Consider the following 13739-nt stretch of genomic DNA (forward strand, 5'->3'; position numbering starts at 1 on the left):
GTGGTCTTAAACTTTTGATTGGGATTGTATAATCTCTGCCACTGGTTAGAGAAGCTGGAAGTGGAAGACTCCCATGTGGTGCTTCGACCTAGGGAAAAACCAGCAAAGTGTAAATGCACTCTCCCAGAGATCCTATCGTACTTCATGTCCCTGCCTGGTTCCAGATCCACTTCAGCAGCAGCTGGTCCCACCATAAAGGCATGCAGTACAACCTAGTGGACTGCCATACCATTGTAAGGGGTATTGATGGTAGGACCCTCCACCCTCTAGTGTGTACGGTGGGGTCTGAGAAAACAGAACTCAGGGACCTGCAATCTGAAATCTACTGACATCCAGTGGTGACCATTTTAAACACAGTAACGTTATCTGTAATAGCTGCATTAGTTATCTCACTGATTTAGGTTCAGTGGGTCATCTTTCTAATAAGTCTGACTTTAATTACTAAATTGAATGCTGTAAAATTGGTTATTAATGATAGCTTTGATTGGCAGTTCCTGTCATGGAGAGTGATGGGGGCGGCCTGATCCAGGTATGCCACAGGTCGTCTAACAGAGCTCCTGAGCCATCGTAGGTGGATGCAGTGCCTAGCCTTGGTGGATCAATTCTGGATCCACTACATTTGAAATTAACTACCTTCACTCCACACATGGCACAAATGGCAACAGGAAAGGGATGAGTTGTTAGCGGTTTGCGTCCGTGAGACTAAACCACACGGCATACAGTATTTTACAGTAAATCCCTCACTCACATTATGGATGTGTAACTTGGATTCTTGTTCAATAAATGAGTGAACGACAGATACCTGAGTGGCAGTGGATTTTGTGGATAAGTCATCTGTTCTTATTAGACAACCCTGTTGAGATTGTGGATGCATAAAGTCAGCACCTTATCATCTTCATCATTCATAGTTCAGGAGGTCAAGTCTGTCTCTCTTAAAGTGACATCCTCCATTACAAAGAGACCTGTGTATATCTGTTTAACAACTGTGCAGAGTAGAATTCCTGGGATCAGTCAGCATTTAATTTTCATAGTCATGGCTGTTTAAAAGTAAATGTGTGTCTATTTTATATTTATATTATTGTTTTTGTTTTTAAATGTCATTATTTTATCCTTTGTTTAAAAGTATGAATTAATTCTGAGTTATGGTAAATGGCCTGTATTTGTATAGCGCTTTTTACTAGTCCCGCCTAGGGACCCCAAAGCGCTTTACACGTCCAGTCATCCACCCATTCACTCTCACATTCACACACTGGTGGAGGCATGCCACAGTTGTAGCCACAGCTGCCCTGGGGCAGACTGACAGAAGCGAGGCTGCCATATCGCGCCATCAGCCCTTCTGGCCAACACCAGTAGGCGGTAGGTGAAGTGTCTTGCCCAAGGACACAACGACCGAGACTGTCCAAGCCGGGGCTCGAACCGGCAACCTTCCGATTACAAGGCGAACTCCCAACTCTTGAGCCACGATCGCCCCGAGTTATGGTTAAGAAAAATTCAGTGTGCAGTGCTTATGCAGCTGCCAAACATAAGTACCTCCATGCATTTTTCTCTGTCTTCCTGCAAGTTATAATGATGCAGCACCAGAATTGAAGCAGGACCGGAAAACTGCCCAATCATCTCATCTTTGCAGCTCTTCATTTTTAAAAAACACAACTAAATTCAAAGTTTATACTAGATAATAGCTTACTATATAAAGCTGTGTCTTTTTTTTAAACAACAAGTTCACATGTTAGCTCTCAGCACAACTGTGGATAGAAAAAAAACATAGAAAACTCAGGACAGGAAGTCAGGACAGGGAAGGATCAAATTTATTTAAGTTTTGAGGGACATTTGATAGTTTTTGATGATGATTTTCTCTATGTGATTACATGAGCTTCCCCCAGATTCAGACCTCAGCACCAACCAGTGATAGACAAAAATCATTCTATATGTGAACTCTTGGATGAATACACTTAATTGTTGTAATGATAGAGTAAATTTGTGTTTACTCCTAAATTAACAGATGAAAAAGGCAAAACTATAGTATATGCTATCAGTGAAAGTTGTAGCTGTTTTACTGAAAATATTAAAGACAAAACATGAAAACTGAATATATTAATGTAACTGCTATCACTATATATATTCTTATCTTTACTCAGTTTCATCCTACTCTTTTCATTCTGAAGCATCAACAATAAATGAGTTTGGTGTTTAAGAAAACTCCGACATGCTTAGACCTGTATGTATTTTGAATGCAAACACTGAATATAGTGTGGGGAGGTGGGGGACTTTTACAGAAAGGGAAGCAAACATACACAGACAAAAACATCTTCCACTATTTATCAATTTGAGATTGACAGTATCGGATAAAAACAAAACAAAACATTTGTGCTGCTTTGCATCTTTCTGCAAAATCTTTAAAATTATTTCTATAGTTAAATAAATACTACTAAATTTTTGGTAATTTAGTAAATATTTTCAAGATAAACATCCATATGGACTGACACACATTCATGTTCCTCAGTCCATTGTTTCAAAATGGCAACTCTACTCTTGGATTTCCATCGAGGATGGCATTCTGTCTTTTTCAGCACTCATGCATGTGCCTAACTAATAGAGAACATAATCAGAGTTGATTGAACAAACTGTGATTAGCCTCTCTGAAAACGGAGTTAATTGTTAAAGTCAAAGTCTGTTTAACATAATTTTAGTAATTTAGTACATATTTTTAATGTAGACTTTTTCCATTTATACATATATTTATACACACACACACAAAAGCGGAACATTAATCAATATTGGACACAAAATCACAGGAAGTCATCTCCAAAAAATACCATTAATGGTATTAATTCCGTCTGAGTAAGTGGAAAGGGTCACAGTAGTGTCAATGTTCAGTGTTGCAGTGACCCGACCTTTCTAGCTGTTTCCATCTTGTTTAAGCCCCGACACATCCAGAAGACTATGGACTGTGGATTGTCCTTTTAGCCCTGGTATGAGTGGGGGAGGGAAGTTAATAGTTTTATTGGTAGTCCTGGGGCTTTCTGTCACACTTGATCATTATACAAAAAGAAGTGCCAGTTTTGGAATCAATATCCCCATTTTATCCATTGAAACATAATACTAATAACCAAGATACATGTTGAAATCTAGGCCAAGAAATACATAACACCATATTTAAGGCTAGAAATGCCTAAGAACAGTATCTATCTATCTATCTATCTATCTATCTATCTATCTATCTATCTATCTATCTATCTATATATCTCACAAATTTATCATGTTATTATTTGTGCAGACCTGATGCTTGAGATGAGTAGGATACAACAGCTTTATCCCCTTAGGTGGATCATGTGGCTGCTTTCTCTGCATAAAAAAAGGAAAAAGCCAACACACCCTTTTGGACCAGCATAATGAATGGGGAGTGGTGCTAGAGGGTGTGGCTACAGCAGTTTGCCTGTCTCTGATTTGCTGACATATGCTCTAATTGGATCAAGTAGGAACTTGCTTAGGTTGATGCTTTGTACAGGGATTGGGAGCAGCCTGCATTGCACACTACCAGACAGGAAGAGAGGCAGTGAGGGAGGAGGCCAGAGTCTGCACAGCTCACCACTTGAAAATAAAGGATTGAGAGAGGAGGGGTGAGAGAAGAAAAGGGGAGTATCCAGTTCTGCCCTTCTGTGCTGCTGCAGCCCCCCTCCCACTCTGTGTAATTTCCTTTTTTCCTCTTTCCCCTTACTCATCTGTTTCAGTGGCTGCACTGAGAGGAAGGACACCTGCCGCTCCCTGATGATTCAGCTTTTCAGCTGTTTGGAGCTCCCAAGACTAGACAGCATGTCCCTCCTGCCACTGCAGTGCTTGGCTGGCCTGTCCTCTGCACTACATTTGCCTCAGCTAGAGCTGGCCCATCACGTCGATACTACCTTTTCTTCCCAAGTATTCAGGTGAGTGAGTACAACTGTTTCACTGCTGCTCACTAGTAGACCGCACATTTTAAAAAATCTTTTCCGTATTTTTTGTTTCTGCCTGCAGGAAATTTGACAGTTGTTTTCCTTGTGAAAAAAAGGCATGAATAAGGAATTCCTTTTTCTAATGCATAGACTGTCTACGTATCCCCTGGATTGTTAGCAAGGTTCCACTCTTTGAAGGGCATCACCTTTCTCTGAAACCCAGCTCTCACTCTGTGTCTACACAATGGAAAAGATACTAAAAGACATTGGTGGAAAAATGTCATTGTGTGATGATCTGAGTTAATAGCTAAGGTGGTAAGAAACACTTCTTCAAGCAGTGTGAAAGGATGACCGAGGGAATGGAGGAAGTCTCTGCAGGGCCAGCTCCCCCTTTTGGATCAGTCTCCCCCACTGGCTCTACTGTTGATACTAGGCAAGTCCCAGAAGAGAAACCAGAGGAGACAGAGGCAGCTGGTGAGAGTGGGGAGGAGGCTATAGAGGGAACTGCAGAAGGAGGTGGTGCTGGTGACGATGGGGAGCATGTGGGGGCTTTTGGAATTGTGACCTTGCCAGAGGCCTGCTGTGTGTGCATAGAGATGGAACAGATTAACAATTGCCTGCACTCTGAGAAAATCTGCATCCTCCCCATACTGGCCTGTTTGCTTAGCTTAGCCCTCTGCACAGCTGGACTCAAATGGGTCTTTGTGGATAAGATATTTGAGTATGAACCACCATCACATTTAGATCCTAAGTCTTTTGGACAAGACCCAATTATTATACCAGTTGAACCCACATTGGGAATAACAGTCTCGTTTCCTCATGCAACTCCTTCAAATAACTCCCTAACCACCACCTTCACCCTTACCCCAGAGCATCCTGAAGTTTCAGTAGAAGATAAATCTACACAACAGCCGCATGTGTCTCAGTCTTCACGAGTGATTGAGCCTGCTGTCACACTGAAATATAACGCTGAACACTATACCACCCCAAAGCAGACTCCCCAACGAAAGTCAACACAGAAATCACACAGCCATCATCAAACTATCTGTAAGTACCCAATACTTGTTTATATAAAAATCTGTAAGTGGGTTTTGCTTTAAGTTACTTACATATTTTATGAGCCTAAATTAGATATAGGTTGCAATGGCTAGACATTACATGCTAACACAAAATTATGATTTTCATCATTGCAAAAGGTAAAACAGGTTGATATAATAAGATTCAAATAACTTTTTTTCTCTTGTGTCATTCATTTTGTAGTGTTCTTTTTTCTGTACAAGAATTTTCTGTACCTGAAAACAGATATGTTGTGACTTGCACACGGTGCCATGAGTAAGCCCCTGAACTATTTCTACACAAACTGTGTAAGTGTGTACCTTGAACCTTCAGTTTAAATCTACTTTACCCATACACTAATTGTGCGATTTCTGTGAGTCATCCTCTTTTACCCACTTTAGAGTATAAGTGGCCCTTTATATTATAATGAAATGACTTAAGTAATTAAGGTCAATCAGTGTTTTTTTTAAATGTTTTTCCTGTTTGCAAAAAAACGTGAGAAATGTGAAAGATCTCTGAAGTGTGTGGATGCACATTTCGAGATATACTGAAAAGTGCAAATCAATAAATGATGCATGACATAAACTGAAAACCCAGGCTGTGGCACAGACAGACTTCCTGTTTTCTGCCTGTGCTACATTTCAAGGTCAGAGCCTTCTTGAAGCTAACTGATGTCCCCACCATCCCTGAGGCACAGGGGAAAATACACCAATCCATTTATACTCTCTTTCTGCCTGGGCCTCCCAACTAGGCTGTTTTGTTTGTAGTCACATCACTATGTGTTGTATTGTGGTGAGGTAGTGGTGGTAGGTCAGGGGTTGGTTTGTAGACAGTGCTTCACTTAAGAATGCTTGAATACCAGCACTGACAGAAGGTTAATGTTTAAAAATTACCTCTGTTAATTTTCTTTCTGAGTGTCCCAAGTGAGATTCTTATGCTGAAATGTATAAATGTCTTGTTTTGGCCTGTAGAATGTTATCTGATTTCTGGCAAAGCTGGTGTCTCTCGGTGATAGCACTGCTGCTCCTCCCCTATCACTCATCTCAAAGTTGCAGCCCTGCTGTAAAGTTAGGAAGCAAGTGTAGCTTTATTCCAAAGACTGTCTGTACTTTCTAAACGTTTCACTTTGAAGTTTGACATTATGAGATGCATTGTAACTGTCCTACGCTACCCTTTTCTATGTTTTTTTATTTTTATTTTTAAAAACACCTCTTCTCCAGTATTTTAAAATTGATAACAGTTCATCCATCCATTTCTTAACCAGTTATCCAGGTAAGGATCATGAAGAGTCCAGACCCTTTCTTAGATGTCACAAGATGACCTGCACACCTAGGACATGTTGCCAGTCTATTGCAGAGTCAAAATGGAGACAAACAAACATTCATACAACTATGGTTAATTTAGAATCACTCACCTTGCTCTAAGAGCTCTGTAAAACCAACATTTCTCATCAGTGGGATAATAAAGGTTTATTGTATTCTATTCTATTCTATTCTATTCTATTCTATTCTATTCTAACCTTACCTGCATATCTTTGGATTGTGAGAGGAAGCCAGAGTACCTGGAGAGGCATAGGAAGAACATGTAGACTCCACACATGTAGGCCATTGAGTTTGAACCCAGTATTTAATTGCTGTGTGGCAACAGTGCAACACACTACAGCACTGTGTTGCAGTCCTAAAAAATCTTGGATATATGTATTTAACCAGATGCTTAATCTGTATGGTTTTACCTTGGACTACTCTAAAACTGTGAAGAATCTTCTAGAGTCTGGAGTCAGTTTTGACCAGGATATGGCTTTCAATGACTGCTTTCTTACATTTGTGCAATACCTCTAAAGATAGAAACATCCTGTCTCAGATCAATGCTGAAAAAGTAGTTCATGCATTTTTCACTTCTAGGCTGGACTATTTTAATTCATTAACAGGTTGTCTTTAAAAATCCTTCTTTCCCTCTAGTTCTGATAGGAACTAGAAGGAAAGATCATTTACCCACTCCATCCCCTCATGGCTTCTTATATGTTTTAGTTATACAGCACCAAAACATAACAACAGTTGTCTCAGAGTGCTTTATACTGTAAATTGAAAACCTTTCAATAATCAAGAGAAAACCCCAATGAGAAAGTGCTTGGAAAAATGGAGGAAAAATGGAGGGAGAGGCAGCCATCAGCTGTGATAGAAAAGGAAGAGCGCAGAGGAAGACAGGCAAAAGAAAGACATTGGAAGAGAGCCAGATTTTAATGTTAACTAATGATTAAATGCAACGTATTGTAGAAATACATAAAAATTTAAAAGAGGTGAGTGAAGAAGAAACACACAGTACATCATGCTCCCAGCAGCCGAGGCCTAGTAGAATCAAGATAATATCAAAGAGGATAAAAACCTATAGCAGGGGAGTTTATAACCTTTAAAAAGCTGATGAGTTACATTTCTAAGATACTGATGTTGTGGAATCATGACCACGACCTTTTAGGATGACTTATATTGTCAAACAACATTTTTGACAATTATCTTCACGCATGATAGGTGGAAAGGCTCTCGGCAAATGATTGCTGATTTTAATCCACTAATAGTTTTTACACACCATTGCTACAATTAATTTCATTAGCACAACTTAAAGCATATTGCAATGAAATGTAATCCATCCCTTCACAATGGCTGTGGATAAAAGTCTAAAAATATTTTGGGAGCTTTTGATATTTTAATGGCAAGCTACTGCTAATAATTATGTGAATAACTGCATGTAAAATGTGTTCAACATTTTTTTCAACCCTTCTTCTCACAAACTTAGAAGATTTCAAGATCTTCTAAGTTTGTAAAATGCCATTTCCTCTCCATGATTTGGGTTACCCGCTTTGCCAAAAAGTTATTGCCACCTCTATCTTGTGATAGGAATGCTCTTTATGCCGGAAAATTATTTGAAATATTGGTCAAACATTTCATGAGAGAAATGTTTGACCAATATTTGACAGATTATTGGCCAAGAAGTAATTTATTTCATGTATTATATATGCGTCATGCATATGTTTAACAAAATCAAACAAAGTCAAACAAAGTCCTTTTCCATGGTACCCTGTGAAGACGTTTCCCCATAGAAGGTATAAAACATTTGATGTCAGCTTAAACAAGTGTCAATCAGTGTTTAAATATGGCAATGGGTGTGCTTTAAGTTAATTACTTGCAATAAACTGGGAAAACTACTACTGTTTGATTGAGATAAGTGTCATGCAATTGATTTAGTAAAGGACAAGTTCATTGCAGTGAAACAATGTACGTAGCCCATTAGTAGAAATAGGTTGATCACATTTAAGATTGAGGTATTATTTAAAGTTTGTCAAAGTTGTACTTTTTTGAGCAGTTTTATAGGAATGAGTTTAAAAGATGTGTTGGTGATTTGGAGGAATTAATTACTGAAGTTAACTTAGTACTGAGGTAGCTGTACATAATGATAAATCTGAGATGGTTATGAGTAATTTTATCTCTAATGATTAAAACCTTATGAAAATGATGATGATGTGATTACTAGTTCAAGTTAAAGGAATGCATAGCTCAACAGAGTGCTGACTTTTTGTCAGAATGGCTACAGTGCTGAAGAGGAACATAATATTCTTCCGTGATGAATAGTAGAGATGGCACGATACCACTCTTTAATGTCCGATACGATATCATAACTTTGGATATCTGCCGATACCGATATGAATCCGATATAGTGTGTTTTTTAATTAATAAAACTGTTTTTTTTTAAATATCTTGCTGCATTTTGTATAAGTTCATACTCAAGTTTAAACAAACAACAACTCTAAAGCTATTCTGTTATACCTGTATGTAAAAAAATAAATAAATAAATAAATAAAAAATAAAAAAAATAAAAATAAAAATAAAAATAAAAATAAATAAATAAATAAATAAATAAATAAATAAATACACTGCACCCAAATATTTCATAGTTCAGCAATACTGATCAATCTAATAAACTTAAACCTACTCCATCCTCCCTATTCTGGTATTTTATAGAGTACTTAGAAGAAATATTAAGCAACCTAACTAATAGGGTTGCAAACTTCCAGCAAAAAAAAAAATAGGGAACCACCCCCCACCCTCCACCTCATGATGCTTAATCGACGTAAGCAACTTTAATTTGATGCAGTGTGAAAAAAAAAAATGCACAGAAATAAATTATTTTTCAAGAATAATTAAATAGATTAAACATCTTTCTTCAACAGAATTGCAGACTGCACAGATGGTATCTTTCCAAAGGAAAAAGTACTATAGCTTACTAGGGTATATTAGACTTAATAGTTACTATATACAGTAATGGACTTCTATATATTTTACATAAGATTAAAACTTTGGGTGTAAGATTCAGATAATTATTTATTAAAAGCTAGACATTTTAAATGAGAATAAGAAAGAAAAGCATGTCTTTGTGCCCCCCCTTTTCCCTGCTAATGCCCTATCGGCCCCCCTGGCTAAACTTTGCTAGATCCGCCCCTGCACAGTTACCAGCCGTCAGCTAAGTAGAAAAGGATCCTGGTCTAGAAAGTAATATTAAATAAATTCTAACAACAGCTTATCAAGCTTAAACGTGCTGCTGTTGTTCAGCCGCTGGTTTCCTCTTTCTGGTGTAAAGTGGGCCAAAAACAAAGAAGAGAGATGGACTCGCACAGAAAAGCCGATCAGCTGATCATTAATCAGTTTCAGGATTGAAGTAGCAGCAGGAGAGGGAGAGAGAGAGAGGCAGTCGCTCCATATATCGGTTGTTAAGCTTAACATGGGAATGCTTTACAAACATTCAGAGATTAACTTACACACTTGCTTTACGTCTCTCTGGGATCACTTCCTCGGAGATGAAATGCCACTGGATTGCTAGCAAGGCTACAAATATACACAGCCGCTCTATCACGTGAGCACACTGCTCCGAGTGCTACGGTTATGAGCAGAGTTACAGCGTGTGGCAAGTTTTGTGAGGTGCTTTTTTTGATATTTAATGGATCGGATTACATTTTTTATTTCTCTCCGATATCCGATCCAGTAATTTACGTCAGTATCGGACCGATACCAATATGTAATATCTGATCGGTTCATCCCTAATGAATAGTAACATATTCTAGTTTTACAGAGGGCTTTTTTTGGAGCAACAATATTTTTTTCAACTCTTCTTCTCACAAACTGAAAAAGTAGTTCATGCATTTTTCACTTCTAGGCTGGACTATTTTAATTCATTAACAGGTTGTCCTTAAAAATCCTTCTTTCCCTCTAGTTCTGATGGGAACTAGAAGGAAAGATCATTTACCCACTCCATCCCCTCATGGCTTCTTATATGTTTTAGTTATACAGCACCAAAACATAACAACAGTTGTCTCAGAGTGCTTTATACTGTAAATTGAAAACCCTTCAATAATCAAGAGAAAACCCCAATGAGAAAGTGCTTGAAAAAATGGAGGAAAAATGGAGGGAGAGGCAGCCATCAGCTGTGATAGAAAAGGAAGAGCGCAGAGGAAGACAGGCAAAAGAAAGACATTGGAAGAGAGCCAGATTTTAATGTTAACTAATGATTAAATGCAACGTATTGTAGAAATACATAAAAATTTAAAAGAGGTGAGTGAAGAAGAAACACACAGTACATTATGCTCCCAGCAGCCGAGGCCTAGTAGAATCAAGATAATATCAAAGAGGATAAAAACTTATAGCAGGGGAGTTTATAACCTTTAAAAAGCTGATGAGTTACATTTCTAAGATACTGATGTTGTGGAATCATGACCACGACCTTTTAGGATGACTTATATTGTCAAACAACATTTTTGACAATTATCTTCACGCATGATAGGTGGAAAGGCTCTCGGCAAATGATTGCTGATTTTAATCCACTAATAGCTTTTACACACCATTGCTACAATTAATTTCATTAGCACAACTTAAAGCATATTGCAATGAAATGTAATCCATCCCTTCACAATGGCTGTGGATAAAAGTCTAAAAATATTTTGGGAGCTTTTGATATTTTAATGGCAAGCTACTGCTAATAATTATGTGAATAACTGCATGTAAAATGTGTTCAACATTTTTTCAACTCTTCTTCTCACAAACTTAGAAGATTTCAAGATCTTCTAAGTTTGTAAAATGCCATTTCCTCTCCATGATTTGGGTTACCCGCTTTGCCAAAAAGGTATTGCCACCTCTATCTTGTGATAGGAATGCTCTTTATGCCTGAAAATCTTTTGAAATATTGGTCAAACATTTCATGAGAGAAATGTTTGACCAATATTTGACAGATTATTGGCCAAGAAGTAATTTATTTCATGTATTATATATGCGTCATGCATATGTTTAACAAAATATAATTATGACAGTTTACACGTGTTAATCATTAGCCCACTTGCATGGATACTCTTAGCTGTTCATTGGGTAATAGGAAAGTGGGGAGAAGGTTACCTGTAGGGTAGGGTTAAAATGGTGTTCTAGTTATGGCATAGGTCTGGCGCAGAAGTATAATTTATATTTAAGGCCGAGGATGCATGTGTTGTTTTCATGAAATGCTAATTATAGGTGTCTCTCCCCAGCTACCATCAGCACTTCCACTACAGCAAAGACCTCAAGTCACGTAACCCGCTGCAGTGACAGTCAGAGGAACTACTGTGTTAATGGAGGCGAGTGCTTTACCCTTGAAATCATCCCGGGCAGTACAAAGTTTCTCTGCAGGTATGCCATGAACTGTAGGTTAAGCTCACTGAATACTGCTACTGCTGGCATTTGTAATGCCAGAACCTTACCTGCTTAACTAACTAAATCCAACCTATATTGTCTGAAAAGTAGACATGATGATTTCTGATGAAAACATTAGAAATATAATGGAACTTTATCATACAACCCCAGGTCTGAAAAAGCTGGGATGTCAGTAAAAACAGAATGCAATGATATGCAAATCCCATATACTCATATTTTATTCCCAGTAGAACACAGAAAAAATCAATTCAAATTAATGACAATGGTGTGCTTGGTTCTTTCTTCTTTATGAAAGAATAAATTTACGTTGAAACCAAGCACACCATCGTTTTTCTTGTGACATTACCAATAAGTTTGATGTGTCACATGACTCTCTTCCTATTGAAAAAACAAAAGTTGTATCCAAGATGGCCAACTTCTAAATGGCCACCATGGTCACCACCCATCTTGAGGAGTTTGCCCCCTCACATATACTAATGTGCCACAAACAGGACTTCAATATCACCAACCATTCCCATGTTATTACGGTGTATCCATATAAGTGGCCCACCCTGTAGATTGACCAACCTGTGTACCACTGGTTGACTACAAGAAAGCTGATGACTCAATGCCTATGCATGGATCCTGGAATGCCTAGAACTATACAGGATCATCAGGACCCTAAGAGCATTCATCAGGAATTCAATGGGGATGTGGTGAACAGCATTAGAGGACAATTTCAAGCCAAACACACAAGTCACCATCAAGTGCAGGATCTACCTAGGAGATGCCCTGTCCTCACTGCTGTTCTGCATAGGCCCAAACCCCCACAGTGCTATCATTAACAAGACTGGCTATGGGTACCGAATACGTAATAGAACAATTGTCAGCCACCTCCTCTACATGGATGATATCATGCTGTATTCCAGGAGTGAATGAGGCATTGATTCATCGATCCATACCACCAGGATCTATAGCAACAACATCAGAATGTCATTTGGACTGGAGAAGTTTAGCCAGATGGTAACAAAGAGAGGAAAAGTACTACCAGAAAGGATTATACTACCAGAAGGGAAATTTGCTGACAATGTAGACTAGGAGAAGAACCATCGTGGATAGACAGGGCCCTCCAGGGTATGTACCACCAGCAGATGGTAGAATTGACTAACAGCCAGAAATCCTACCACTGGCTGGGTAACGCTGAAAAAACAGCACAGATGCAGTAATCATGGTAATCATGACAGAACAGAAACAAGCTCTAAAACAATCAGGCACATAACAACAGGGTTCAAGATGCTAGCCAGCGAGACATACATAGAACGCCATAACCAAGTGACTGGCATGCGATGTATCTGTGCTAAGTTATGGCCTGGAAGTCTTGAGGTCAAAATGTGACACGCCATTTGACAATGATTGAGCTAAGATAAGATGCTATGGGGCTTTCAGATAGCCCGTCCACGGGCCTATTCTTCCATGACAGTCTGGGATGAGGGGAATGATTTGCACATTACTTGAAAAAGGTCACTGAGGTAGCTGAACAACTCCTTAGTGGCTGGGTCACTGAGGTGGATGAGGATCACCCTAAGTTCCTAAAGACCATGGGTGTTGTAGGGCTTTCTTGGTATGCCTCCCATCCAGGTTGGGAACTCCCACTATGTTTATTATGTTGTAATTGTAACATTATATCTAGATATTTTTTTTAAAACAAAAAAAAGTATTATATGATAAAGTTCTATCTTGGAACATAGTATGTTTTGTGACTGTGTGTCATTGAGTGTTTGCGTCCTGTGGATAACAGTAGGTGCTGTTTTTGTCTTGTCCTTTCTATCCATTAACTAGGTGCTTGGCTGGATTCACTGGGCACCGATGTGAACAAGCAGTTCTTAAGAATGTCTCAGACCCAAAACGTATGTGAATACAACTGTATTTAGTCCCACATGTCATTGCTGGTGTTTCACTCTTAGCATATTTTCTCCACGAAATAGTGGAGAAATTCATGTTGCCTTCTATGCACAGATATAAACTTGGTGAGCATGCTGAACTTATTTCTCCAAGT

At 38.6% G+C, this 13739-nt stretch overlaps 1 protein-coding gene across 3 annotated transcripts in view; it reads left to right on the forward strand.

Annotated features, from left to right (window-relative positions):
- The first annotated feature begins 3263 nt into the window (after nucleotides 1-3263).
- nrg1 (neuregulin 1) overlaps nucleotides 3264-13739 on the forward strand; it is a 59268-nt gene continuing 48792 nt past the window's right edge. The window contains exons 1-5 of one of the 3 annotated variants that reach the window (XM_085167610.1): nucleotides 3265-3617; nucleotides 3729-3920; nucleotides 4009-4973; nucleotides 11542-11680; nucleotides 13523-13590. In XM_085167610.1, coding sequence (XP_085023736.1) covers nucleotides 4274-4973; nucleotides 11542-11680; nucleotides 13523-13590 — 907 coding nt within the window. In that variant the 5' untranslated portion in view covers nucleotides 3265-3617; nucleotides 3729-3920; nucleotides 4009-4273. Of the gene's footprint in view, nucleotides 3921-4008; nucleotides 4974-11541; nucleotides 11681-13522; nucleotides 13591-13739 lie in introns of all 3 variants that reach the window. The other 2 variants (XM_085167609.1, XM_085167611.1) reach the window with 2 other exon arrangements.

The sequence above is a fragment of the Neolamprologus multifasciatus genome, chromosome 7 (assembly GCF_963576455.1).
Source record: "Neolamprologus multifasciatus chromosome 7, fNeoMul1.2, whole genome shotgun sequence".
Lineage (NCBI taxonomy): Eukaryota > Metazoa > Chordata > Actinopteri > Cichliformes > Cichlidae > Neolamprologus > Neolamprologus multifasciatus.